This window comes from Theobroma umbraticum, unplaced genomic scaffold (genome assembly GCF_002168275.2).
Source record: "Theobroma umbraticum cultivar Fairchild unplaced genomic scaffold, ASM216827v3 scaffold_56.0, whole genome shotgun sequence".
Taxonomy (NCBI): Eukaryota; Viridiplantae; Streptophyta; class Magnoliopsida; order Malvales; family Malvaceae; genus Theobroma; species Theobroma umbraticum.
The window spans coordinates 7631637-7644324 of NW_018397256.1; the positions used below are offsets into that span (position 1 = coordinate 7631637).

Genomic DNA, 12688 nt, shown 5'->3' on the forward strand with positions numbered 1-12688 from the left:
TCTATAATCATGAATTTTTTTGTCAAAATATCTACCAAGTCTCTATATTTATGTATTTTGTTTAATTTAGTCAATATATTTAAAATCAAAACAATTTAATCTTTTAATTTTAAAAATTACCTTAATTTAGTTATTTTTCCTAACGATATTCAATTTTACTCTTAAAAAGATTGACATGATACATTTTGATGACATGACACCAATACGATGATATGGTGTGTCACGTGGCATATACATGATGACGTGATAATGTTGATGTGACACTAACATGCTAACATATCGATGTCACGTGACAAATCAAAAAAATTTCAAACAAATCATGTTACATCATAGAGATTAAATTGAATAAAAATATATAATATAGATACTACATTGAACGAAAATGAGATGTGAAGAGACTAAATTGAAAAAAAAATTTAAAAAATATAAATATTTAAGTAGATTATATATAAACTTATTAATAAGCTAAATATTTAAGTGTAAAAGATTTATGATGTTAAAAATATATATAAATATTTTCTTATTTGATTATTTGATTTTAGAATATGTATATTAATTTATTTTCTTTGTAAAAATTAAGTTTGAATTCTTCTTCTATGAAAATTTTTTTAAAAAAAATTTTATACCTAAAGTTAAATTTAGATAAATAACTTGCATTATGTTAGAATAAAATAATATAAAAAGGTTAAATAAATTCTTTATTTCTTCTATTTATAATAGAATAAAAATTTAAAATTTATTTGACTTAATTTTTAACATGCTTTAAACTCAAATTAGTAAAATAAGTTGATTTAGTTAAAACTTTTATAATTTACAAATACCCATTCTTTTGAAATTATTCAATTCTTACCCAATTTACCTTTTATTTAAATTTACTTAAATTTTCTTATAAAATGATTTTATTTAAACTCAAATGCCACAATTAAATTTTACTAAATTTAAATTTAAATTATTAATTTGGATCTACCAAAAATTTGTAAATATAAAATAAAATAGTACAAATTTTTACAATTATGTTTAACTCTATCAACCATAAATGCAATTTTTAATCAAGGAAATTTTAACCTAAAACATTAAACAAAATAAAAACATAAAAAATAAATAAAAAATTAAATGAGTGGAGTAATAAGAGGTTTGTTATATCCAAATTAAGTAAGTTAGAATGAAGGATTTTTTTTATAATCATTGTTAACTCTATATCTTCTTTCTTCATTTTTTCAACAAAAAAAATAACTAAATCAACTTGTTTACTTAATTTGAGTTCAGCTTTAGTTAAAAACTAAGTTAAATAAATTTTAAATTTTTATATTATTATAAATAAAAGAAAAAAGGATTTATTTAGTATTTTTATATTACTTTATCTTAATATAATGCGAGTTATTTATTTAAATTTGGCTCTAGGTATGAATTTTTTTAAATTTTTTTATAGAATGAGAATTCAAACTTAAATTTTATAAAAAAAGATAAATTAATGTACATATTCTAAAATTAAATAATCAAGTTAAAGATATTTTAATATATTTTTTAACACTATCAATCTTTTACATCTAAATATTTGACTTATTAATAAATATATCTATCATCTACTTAAATATTTATATTTTTCAATTTAGTCCCTTAACATCTCAATTTTATTCAATTTAACCCTTATATTATATATTTTTATTTAATTTAATTTCTATAACATAGCACAATTTTTTTAAAAAAATTTGTTATTTGCCACGTGGTATCTACACATCAACATGTCGGTGCCCTGTTAGCATTATCACGCTATCATATTAGTATCACATGACATGCCATGTCATCACGTCGGTGTCACATAACATACCACATCATCATATTAATGCCACTACATCATATTACTGCCACATCATCAACATATGCTATGTCAACATTGACATCATTTCTTTTAATGGTAAACTTAAATGGGGAAGAGAGATTAAATTAAAGTAATTTTTAATTAAGAGATTAAGTAGTTTTGATTTTTAATACAAAGATTAAATAAAATAAAATATATGAATACAAGACTTGATGGATATTTTGATCAAATTTTTTTCTCGAAGTTGTTTGGAATTTAAAGATTTTAAAACCCTTTGTAGGACGTGTCAATTAGTAATCGCAGATTATTGGCTAAAAAATGTACCAAATAAATCTATCGGCTAAAAAAGCTAAAGTTAGGCACGCTAAATAAATACTTTGTCTAAAGTATGCGGTTTCTCTTAATCATTACTTGAAGTAGAGGGATATCCAAATTTCTACTCATTGCTCTTTCTTTGTCTGTCTGTCTAATCCTAATTACTAGGAAAGTGTTTTGAATTTATCTCATATACCACTTGTGCACATATAAATTCTAATCCTTGATTTTTTATTGGCAATTTTTTTAATACAAAAACAACAGTAGGCACTCTATTTTGATTGTTTTATCCTTCACTTAAGCAGGGAATGACCTTAATTAATGCATAACACATCATTAGTTAAAAATAATTTAACTTGTTTTTGAGGTAAAAATTACTATTTTTATGAGAAAAATAATTTAATTTAATTCAATTCTCAAGAAAAAAGATAATTTTTTTATCGAAGTAATAAAAATTACTAGTATGAGAAAAGGAAATTTGATTCTTTATATATATGATGTAATGTAAAACGGTCCGGTTCTAACTGCTTTCCCCTGAAACCGTTTACAAGGTATAGAAATCTCGTTCACGCGGGTCCCACCACGCCTTCTCCTCGCGGCTCGGTTCCTCCGCTTTCTCTTTTCTTCGCCTCGAAGGTAAGAAATAAATAAAACAAAAAATCATCTCTATCCCCTCTTAAAAATCTCTACTCAAAACGAAAACCAAACAAAAAAAAAAAAGGAAAATCCCTAAACGATGCAGGAACCAGAGCTTCACGATTTATCAGACGATGCCGATTACGCCGCGTCTCAACAACAGGTAAGCCAAAAAAGAAAATCACATTCAACTTAACACTTTTCATTTCTTTTTATTCCGTTATTTATATTTATTTAATTGAATTGCTTTTTTAATCTTTTTTTTATGCGAATCGATCTCGTAATTAATTGTTATATATGTCGGATTTATTGAATTTAATTATGGTTTTGTTGTTTTAATTTAGTTTTTTTTCTTTTTTTGGGGGTGTAGGGATCAGCTAGTATGATGCGGTGCGACAGTGGGAAAAGAAGCTCGTCGAGTGAACCGGAGGGAGCCGAAATTGTTTATCTGAAAGATAATGTTACAATTCATCCTACTCAGTTTGCCTCTGAGCGGATTAGTGGCAGATTAAAGTTAATTAAGCAAGGCTCTTCTCTCTTCATGGTAATTGATTAATTCTTAGGCGCTTGTATTTAATTATGTTTACATATATGGATAATTTTGTTAATTATGTTTAGCATTAAACAACTTGCCGTATATTGTTTTAATCATGCTACTTACCGTACCTCATTTATACCAATTATTTGTACCATCTGATGTGGCCAGTAGTTATTGGACGACAACCTAGTGTGCCCTATCAATTCATGGATAGGATATGCATCGAGGGACGCAAATAGGATGTGAAATGGTGTTGGCGTGAATATCATTTTTGTATGTTTTGTCTATGTATAATTTACATGTTTGATTGTGGTCTTTGATCGTAGACGTGGATTCCATACAAAGGTCAAACTACAAATGCGAGGCTGTCTGAGAAAGGTTTTTAAGCGTTAGACTTGTGATTTGAATGTACTATTATGAACTTATCAATTTGGCCTAGATGATTTGCTAAAGTTGTTGTTGCATGGCTTTATTATGCAGATAGGAAACTTTATACCATCAGGCCAGTGTCGTTTGCTGATGTGAGGTCCATCCGAAGACACACTCCAGCTCTTGGGTGGCAGTACATGATTGTTGTTTTGTCATCTGGTAAGGAACCACAAACTGTACTGCTTTTGTTGCTTGTACTCTAAGAGGTCGAGCATGATGGCTTTTGATTTTTGAAGTTGTATCTTCTACATATGATGTTCAGTTGATCTTCATCAGAACTTTCATGGCCCTGTGGGACAAAAAATAAACTAATTTATACATTTAGGGCCATTTGTGGAATGCGTCAAATAACTACTTAATAATTGACTTGTTCAACGTGCAAGTATCTGCAATCCTTTTGATGATTGCTAGAATATGGTGTGAATGGGTTAATCTCGTGGATTTATTTGAATTATTTGACTTAAATTTTTTATCTCTACATTTTGTTGCTGTCGTACGTCATAACTATGCTTGGCCTTACATTCTATGAAAAAAATATTGTTTTGCAGGACTTGCATTTCCTCCTCTATACTTCTATAACGGAGGAGTTCGAGAGTTCCTTGCTACAGTAAAACAACACGTTTTTCTTGTGAGGTTGGTTTGTGTTCATTTTAAGTTTGTGTAATTAATAATTTGAGTTAAACAGTTACTTGCTACAGGATTTTGATCAAGAATAAAATCTTGGAATTAACCTGGTGTTGCCTACCATATGCTGACCTATTAAAACAAGTGGGAGTAGAGTAAGACGTGTAAAGGAATATAATTACTAGGGCAAACAATATATATATTGTAAAAGTTTCCATAAATGATTTTCTTCACACAGAATCAAGCAAAAAATTCTTTTGGGAGGTTATGGAGTTTTGTTGATTTATTCATTTAGAATTTGTTTCTGTGTTAGTATGATTAACTGTTGTTTTTCTATTGACACATTTAGAAATCTCAGGAGATTTTGATAGATTTTTGAAACCCGTTATGTGGGATTTTTCCTAGATTTGGGAAAACAAAATATGACATTTGTATTATTTCATTTTACACCATAAGTCTTGATTATTTTTAATAAAGAATTTGCTATAATGATGATTTTTTTCTTTTGTCAAATGTGCCATAGTTAATTAATACTTGTGCCATGAAGCCTTTGCTTCATTTTTAAATTGAAAAGTTTCTTGCACGTATGCAAGAGAAGAGTTTTTAATGCTAAGAATTCTAGTGATATAAAATATTTCTATTTTCTTACTTCTTCCACTTCTAAATCTTCTTAATTCAGGAGTATTCTCTGGAAAAAATTAGTATTGTACTGCAATTATATTCTTATTTCCAATATCTTAGTATTACATCTGTCTTGAGCTCACAATTTAGTACAAAGATATATCGTTCAGTGTTGTCAAGGCACGTGTCTAGGTGCTAAGACACAGCGCAAATCAAGCAAAGCACCTTGCAGGCTTGCACTGCTTTGGGCGAGGCGCCTTTCATCAGGCACTAGAAAATTAAATAATAGAATTGATACACAACTTTTTGTTGAGGATGGAAATGAAGGACTTGGAGCATTGTTTAATGACATTTGTTATTATATTCTTGATCTTTGGAACACATTAGGCAATGTAATGGAGTAAACTCTTTAATGTTTATTAGCAAAATCATATATTTTAAGCTTATTAGACATGATATGTAGAATTTTCTTTGTCCTGTAAATACCTTTTAGAAATTAGCACCTTACTTTACTCAGGCAAGTGCTTTTTTGAGCCTTGTGCCTCAGGTGAGGTAAGGGTCCTAGTGCCTAGAATGTGCCTTGTGCCTTTGACAACATTGATATAGATTTCTTTAAGGTCGTTGTTTTTCATCTATTTTCAGGTCAGCGGAAGATGCCAATGTATTTCTTGTGAACGACTTCGAAAATCCTCTGCAGGTTTGTGTACTGCTAGTTTACTTGTTTGTTTATTTTTGTTACAGAAATTTCTTTCATTAACTGCTTCCCATATCTTATGTCCAAAGTGGGGAAATAAGGAATTCTTTAATTGCGAAATATCTTACTTTTACAAAGGTTAATTATTTTAAATGCAAGTCTTAAGTGTAATTGTGCTAACTAACATTGTCTTATCTGCTTTTTGTATTTTTTTCAAAATGCAAACTGTAAATTTTATTGTTTTCAAAGGTTGACTAGATTTGTTGAACTAAATGTCATTTTATTTACTTTGAGTTGTCTGGTTTTGTTTGACTTTGTTGACCATACATGGTCAGTGAGTTGCTAATATATTCTGAATTTTCCAATTGCTTGTGCAGAGAACTTTGTCTTCATTGGAGCTTCCCAGGGCAGTTTCCATTGCAAGTGTGCCATCAACACCGGTTTCAGTTAGGGGGTCTGCTTCACGTGAAAATGAAGAGAGGACTGATGTAGGTGTCCATGATGAAAATTCTAGTACATCTCGGTACAATGGAAGGCAGAGGCAAAAGGTTCATGATCCTGCTCGAGACTTATCAATTCATGTTTTGGAGAAGTTTTCTCTTGTAACCAAGTTTGCCCGAGAAACAACATCGCAGCTATTCCGGGAGACACATAGTAATGGTTTTGATGCTTTTGAGAGGAGAAACACTAACCAGTCTGTCCTTGATTATAATCATAAAGTTGACGAAGATGAGGAAGTTCCTCTTAAAAGCCCTGTTGCTCCAGATCCTCTTGAGGTAGCTGTCTGCACCCTTTGTCAATTATTCGCACAGTTAATGTTTTCACAAGATATATTGCTGTCTATTTTGTGAAATTTTCAAAAGGTTTGTGTTTTCGGATGGGGGTTTAAACTCTAGAAACTCTTCCACACACTTTTGATGCTCATGCATTCTTATTGGAAGGTAAAACAATACAAATACATATCTTTTTGTAGAAGGTCTTATCCTATGTGGATCAATTCAAACCCAATATCAACATCATTTTTGGGGGTCATGGCTAAACATAGTGGGTGAGGAAAGAAAAACCATATTCATAATACAGGATGGTGTCCTCTTTCAAACTTTTGAATCTTGCAAGTGTTTAATGATAACAATTCAACTACTTACTCCATAGGAATTATGCTAATGATTAGTTTTCTGGAGATAGTGGAGAGATTCTCTCTTTTTTCTTGCAATGTAAATAAGATACCTGGAGTGGTCCATTTGGTGATGAAAAACAAAGAATGAGATGAATGGAGTGTATTCTTGAGGTGGTGGATCGCTCTTGGAACATTAATTTGATGGTTTGAATGTCTGTACATCTTGCCACATTACTTGGAGAGATTAAGTATTATTGTTAATTTAAGCGTAGTTTAGAGTTTTATGTTCTTTATTCAATTCATGCTACTTGCATTATTTTAGCTGGAAAGATTTCAAGTTCTATACCAGGACCACCTGATGCCAACCTCTACCATTGTTAAACAGAAAGCCCCATATAGGAAACACAATCATGATGATGAAGCTGCCACCAATGTGGGGACATTTGAGCTAATCGATATTAAGGAGGTATAGAAAGGAGCCTTAGTTCTTTATAGTTTCTGGGTTTGTTTCTTTTTCTTTTGACATTTCCAAGTGTGATCATGAGTTCAATATAGATATTTAGCAACACATTCCTTTATAATCCTTTCAGATTGCTGCTACAACCCGCTAAGGTTCCAATTTATCTTCTGGCTTATGATTGCTGAATGAGACTGCATAAATTCAATTCGTTTTATAGTTTGATACATAAAGTTGGGAGTCGAAAAAGTGGCCAGAAGCAGGGGTAGATTGATTTATGAAGCATTAGCAGATGACGAATGTGTTGCAATGTGATGCTTCCATAAACAATCTTTAACAGATGGAATTACAAAAATTTTTACATGGCCTTAGATGATGGATAAAAGAACATTAGGTTCTCAGTTTGGCCAGGAAAAACTCACTGACTAGTTGCGAAAATTGGTTTTTGTCTTGGTCCGGGCACATAGAGAAACCCTGTGTAGTCTATAGACTATAGTTGTTAACATTGGGAATATGGCTGGTGTTGGTAATGGGCTTTCCCCCCTTTTGATGAATAGGATTGACTCGGGTGTTTGTTTTGAGTTCTTTCTCTTCCTTCAGCATTGACCTGTTGATAAGTTGCAGAAAAGTAGTCATAAATTAGGATGTCGATATTAGAAGGCCTTGTGCCAATCTAAGGTTTACAAATGCAAGTGGAGGTATCTGTACTTAAAATCTTGTGATTTTTGTGTTAAACAAATCTGCAATGTAATTGTTGTGATAGGAGTCTTTTTTTTAATGTTTTGTAGACTAAGCTGGACAATCTTAAAAGTGTTACAGGGCTGCAAAGGAAATTAAAAACATTAATTCATTATATTTATGAATTAGCCAAGAAGCGATGATACTTTTATAAAATTAAAAAACTGAAAGCTGAAAGAAATTTTATTCTACTAGTCTGTCTATTTGTATGTAGCCCTCCCATGACTAGTTGTTATGAATGGAACAGAAATGTAATTTTTTGTCACTAGTCTGTGTGTTTTAAAAATCGATTCCTCTCTTAATGCTAAACATGCATTATTTTGGTGTATTTGATTATGATATCAGGAGGGCCCAATACTTGGTGTGGTTGAACACTAAATTCCATAACTGTGGCATATTATTGTTTCATATTTTGGGGATAGATTTTGCATATCTATTGATATATGTTTTTTTCTTCATTTTCTGGCAGTTTGACAAACTATCACTAGTGTGGGGAAAGCCCCGACAGCCACCATTGGGGTTGGAAGAGGTAAGGAGCCAGATTCAAACTTTGTTACTGTGTTGTATCTAATTTCCTTATCTTTTTAACTATCCTTCCTTGATGGGCCCCAGTTGCCTTATGTCCTTGCCTCTCTAGACTAGGCAGTCTCCATCACTGGTCTCTTACTATGAGAAAAGAAATAGATTAGTAATAAAATTTCCTGATTTTTATGTTAAAGCTTTTCATAAATATGTCTTTGAAGTTGTTACATGCTGTACACGCTTTCTTCCAAGGACTACGAATTCGTTATGTGATTGGTGTTATATTGCTCTTTGGAAATTTATTTATTTATTTCAGTGGGCCACATTCTTGGATTCAGAAGGACGTGTGGTGGATTCAAAAGCTTTAAAGAAAAGAATATTTTATGGAGGAATTGAACACAAATTACGAAGAGAGGTTCGTATTTGTATCATGCAAGGAATTTTGAGTGGATTGATTGTTTTTAAACTAAAAATGCATCTTATTCATAGAGATCTTGGTTGTGATTTTTAGGTTTGGGCAATATTGTTGGGATATCATACATACGAATCAACCTATGCGGAGAGGGAATATCTAAGGTCTATCAAAAAGACAGAATATGAGACTATAAAAAACCAGTGGCAGGTTTGCAGTAAATCGTTGTCTATTTTGTCATGTAGTGCTCTCACCTTCCCAACATTATATATGAGAGTGTGTCAAATTTTAGTTTCAGTGGTCTTTAGTCTTTGGCAGCAGCTCAAAATTTTGAGGTTCAGAAGAGTAATGTTTTTTTTTCCAAACCAAAGACATGTTTGGATGTTTTTTATCGACAAGATACTTTCTTTTTCTTTTTGTGTTACTACGACATGAGTTGTTTTGGCCTCTTTGGGAAGCAGGTTTCCCCCCCTTTTTGTGGTGCCTTTATAGTGCATCACATGTTCCTTTTCAGGGAATGGGAGGTGGGGAAGGGGGAGCTAAGATTTTTGTTTTGCTTGGAGGTTTCTTTCACAAGCCATTTGTGTTAAGATTGCTGGTTGCCTTTGAGGTATGTGGCATGTTGCACAACTTGCATGCCTCCAAGATCTGCCTCTGAATGAAGCAAAGCTTTAGGGTGGAACTTTGGGCTAGCAAATTTCGATGTTGGAACAAAACTGTTAAAAATCTTTTGTCTTTGTAAGGGTGTGGAAATATCTTGCAGGTCCTTGATAACAATGGCCTTATTTGGTAGAAAATTTTCACTATTTTGCCTTGCCCCATTTAACCCTTTCACTAGAATTGGATCAATTCAGCCATTTGCACTTTTGATTTCTGTGAGCCAGGCATTGGTTTACTTTGGGCTTGCTTGATTTGCCTGTGTGTTAATGTGCGTATTTGTTTTTTTTCTTATAAGCTGTGTATTTGGTTCTATTTAACATACTTCAAGATTTTTTGTAGTCTAGTAAGACAACCAGTAAAGTGAGTTTATTTTATTTTATTTTATTTTTTCAAATTTCAAATTGAGAAGACAAACCTTATTACCTTTGTAAGGCCAGCTTTCATGGCTTATTGGGAGCTCGAGCAAAGCAATGACTTCAAAATGAATCCACCCTAGTGATGCAATCTTTTTGCAGATTTTCAAAGCCCAAATGCATAATGTTGTTGATCTTATGCATATTCTGGTTTACATGCGGACTAGTGTAAAGTCAAAAAGACGATGCAGTGCAGTCTTGTAACCATTGAGTGTTTGGATAAATATTGTTCTTAGACATCTTGTAACTATTGTCATTCTGTTTGTACTGTTAAGAGAAGTATTATTTAATACTGGCAAAGCTTAGTTTTTATATGAGGCTTAACACTTGTTCGATGAATTTTTATGGCAGAGTATTTCTCCTGAACAGGCAAAAAGATTTACGAAGTTCAGAGAGAGGAAAGGCCTTATAGATAAAGATGTGGTATGTATGAAACCATCACATGTTTCACTTGGAGTTTCATATATTATCTTATTCTTGAAAAGTGTGATGGCACCATTCTGAGTTCATTGCAACCTGGTTGTTGTTGTTGGTTTAAGGTAAGGACTGACAGATCGCTCTCTTTCTATGAGGGGGATGACAATCCAAATGTGAATCTTTTACGTGATATTCTGTTGACCTACTCTTTCTACAACTTTGATCTTGGTTACTGTCAGGTAATGACTTCTGATATGCCGTGGTTTTTGATCTGTTGGTTGTGTAGCAAAAAAGTTAATTTTATAGTTATGCTGAGTTACAATTGTGATGTTGTTCTTTTAGTTAAGAATGAAAAGAATCTCAAGTGTTTTGGAAATGCAACAAGAATGAAGTGCTTATATTGGATGTGCATGGGAGTATGTAGAAATGCTGGAATCAGTCTGGTCTAAATGGTAATACCTGCTTAATAAATGACTGGATTGGTGGCAATACAATTCATTTGGTCATTTCATACAATATTTGTCATACCATCTGGCAATGAGCTGTCAGCATGCAGGTGACATAGAATTGTACAAATATGACATAAAAAATCTTATAAGCAACCAGGAAGGCTGAACACATCATATGTCACATACTTTGAGAGCATTAATTAATGAATAAATTTGAAACAGCTTTTCTCGTATGAATATAGTTTTAGTGCATTCAAGCAGGCATTATTTTCAAAAACTACGTTGAAGTTGAGCATAATTTAATGGGTCTATGTTATGAGTTTCCCCAGAGCTTCTATCAGTTGTGGCACTAATGTTCTATATTGCTGTGTGCTTCATCTCTTTTTTTTTTTTCCCCCTTCTTATAGGGTATGAGTGATCTTCTCTCCCCTATTTTGTTTGTAATGGAGGAGGAGTCAGAATCATTTTGGTGTTTTGTGGCACTGATGGAACGACTTGGGCCCAATTTTAATCGTGACCAAAATGGCATGCACACTCAGCTCTTTGCATTATCTAAGGTCTTGCTTCCTCTCTCTCTCTCTCTTGCAAATTCCTGGAGTCATGTTATTCATTAAAATGGCAGATGTCTTTTGGTTTTTTTCTTTTGTTAAAATGTGGATAATCAACACTTAAAGGTAATCTCATATTCTGTTCTCCCTCCTCCTGCCCTATTTTTCTTTGGTGTGGGGTTATTTTTTTCTCTCTGTAGAGAGTAAAGGGCAGTAGTATTTTTGTTGCATTCTTCAGACATCAATTTCTCTATAATTAGGACTAAACTTCATGTGTAAAATAGTCAGAGAACTCTGGCATGTCTTCATTTAAGATCTTTTTTGTGATCAGTTTATTGATTCTTCTTCCCTTTGTATCACTCCTTGAAATTTCAGCCTCTGTTAGTGTGCATTAAAAAGCAATAGTATTAGTCAAGTTTGTCAAACTTTGAACTGTGAACCAAGATTAGTGGTGTAGCTTCTTAGGAGACTTTACATGATGAGATAGCAGGCTTCAAAAGTTATGTTTCATAGATCATTCTTACAATGAGTAGAGTATCATGATTCCCGATTCTTTGCTTCAGTTACCAACTATAACTTTGAAACAAGATATAACATTGTCACTGTTGGTCTCTCGTGTCCTTGAATAAAGTTAAATGTTGTAGCATCTATATGCAATGTCATCTAACTTATGTATTTTCTTGGAGATTTTTGGGGTTCAGTCCTTGGTTGTGTTCCTGGGAAGGAAACAACCTAAAGAAGATTAAAAGGGTATCATGACTTTATTTTTCTAACAAAAGTAAATTAATAATTCATGAACAGATTTTTGGTCTCTGACTTTGAACAGTACCTCTACTTTTTCGCAGCTGGTGGAGTTGCTAGACATCCCATTGCATAACTATTTCAAGCAGAATGATTGCTTGAATTATTTCTTCTGTTTCCGCTGGATTTTGATACAGTTTAAAAGGTTAGGCTCTTGGAATTACTTGTTCATTCATTTCCCTCTATGCCAACATTTATTTAGGGTGCATGTTCCCATAATTATGTAATGCACATATGTTCCTGCTGTTGCATTCTTTATTTTCAATGCAACATATCAAAATGCTGCATCTAAAGTAGAGTAGTATGTGGTATAACTCTTACAATCTGCTCCAAGGGAGAGGACAGTGAGAGGATGAAGATAAAGGCTTTGTAAGGAGGGTGTAAAAGGAATTGAAAGTGTTAGATGGTTGCTATTTTTTTTATCCCAAGCCTGTCGATTTTAATTTACCTAATTTGGGAGGGGTACAGAGAGGAATGG

At 32.4% G+C, this 12688-nt stretch overlaps 1 protein-coding gene across 2 annotated transcripts; it reads left to right on the forward strand.

Moving 5' to 3' along the window:
* The first annotated feature begins 2709 nt into the window (after positions 1-2709).
* LOC110410578 (RabGAP/TBC domain-containing protein) lies at positions 2710-12645 on the forward strand. Of its 2 annotated transcripts, XM_021420345.2 has the most exons (15): positions 2710-2933; positions 3141-3314; positions 3635-3686; positions 3789-3896; positions 4286-4370; positions 5625-5679; positions 6054-6452; positions 7179-7259; positions 8458-8517; positions 8827-8925; positions 9022-9132; positions 10347-10418; positions 10535-10651; positions 11269-11418; positions 12255-12645. In XM_021420345.2, the coding sequence occupies exons 1-15, from the start codon at positions 2871-2873 to the stop codon at positions 12435-12437; spliced, it is 1809 nt and encodes a 602-aa protein (XP_021276020.1). In that variant the 5' UTR covers positions 2710-2870; the 3' UTR covers positions 12438-12645. The 2 variants fall into 2 exon arrangements, with proteins under 2 accessions (XP_021276020.1, XP_021276022.1); XM_021420347.2 differs by lacking the exon at positions 7179-7259 and having other exon boundaries at positions 2713-2933; positions 12255-12643.
* Positions 12646-12688: the final 43 nt, after the last annotated feature.

What these genes read in the sequence shown, in the direction of transcription:
- LOC110410578 (XM_021420345.2), top strand. Translation starts at nt 2,871, where the DNA reads ATGCAGGAACCAGAGCTTCACGATTTATCAGACGATGCCGATTACGCC. An exon ending in ACTTCGAAAATCCTCTGCAG is followed by an intron (nt 5,680 to 6,053) that starts GTTTGTGTACTG and finishes TTGCTTGTGCAG; the next exon opens with AGAACTTTGTCTTCATTGGA. An exon ending in TTGCTCCAGATCCTCTTGAG is followed by an intron (nt 6,453 to 7,178) that starts GTAGCTGTCTGC and finishes ATTGTTAAACAG; the next exon opens with AAAGCCCCATATAGGAAACA.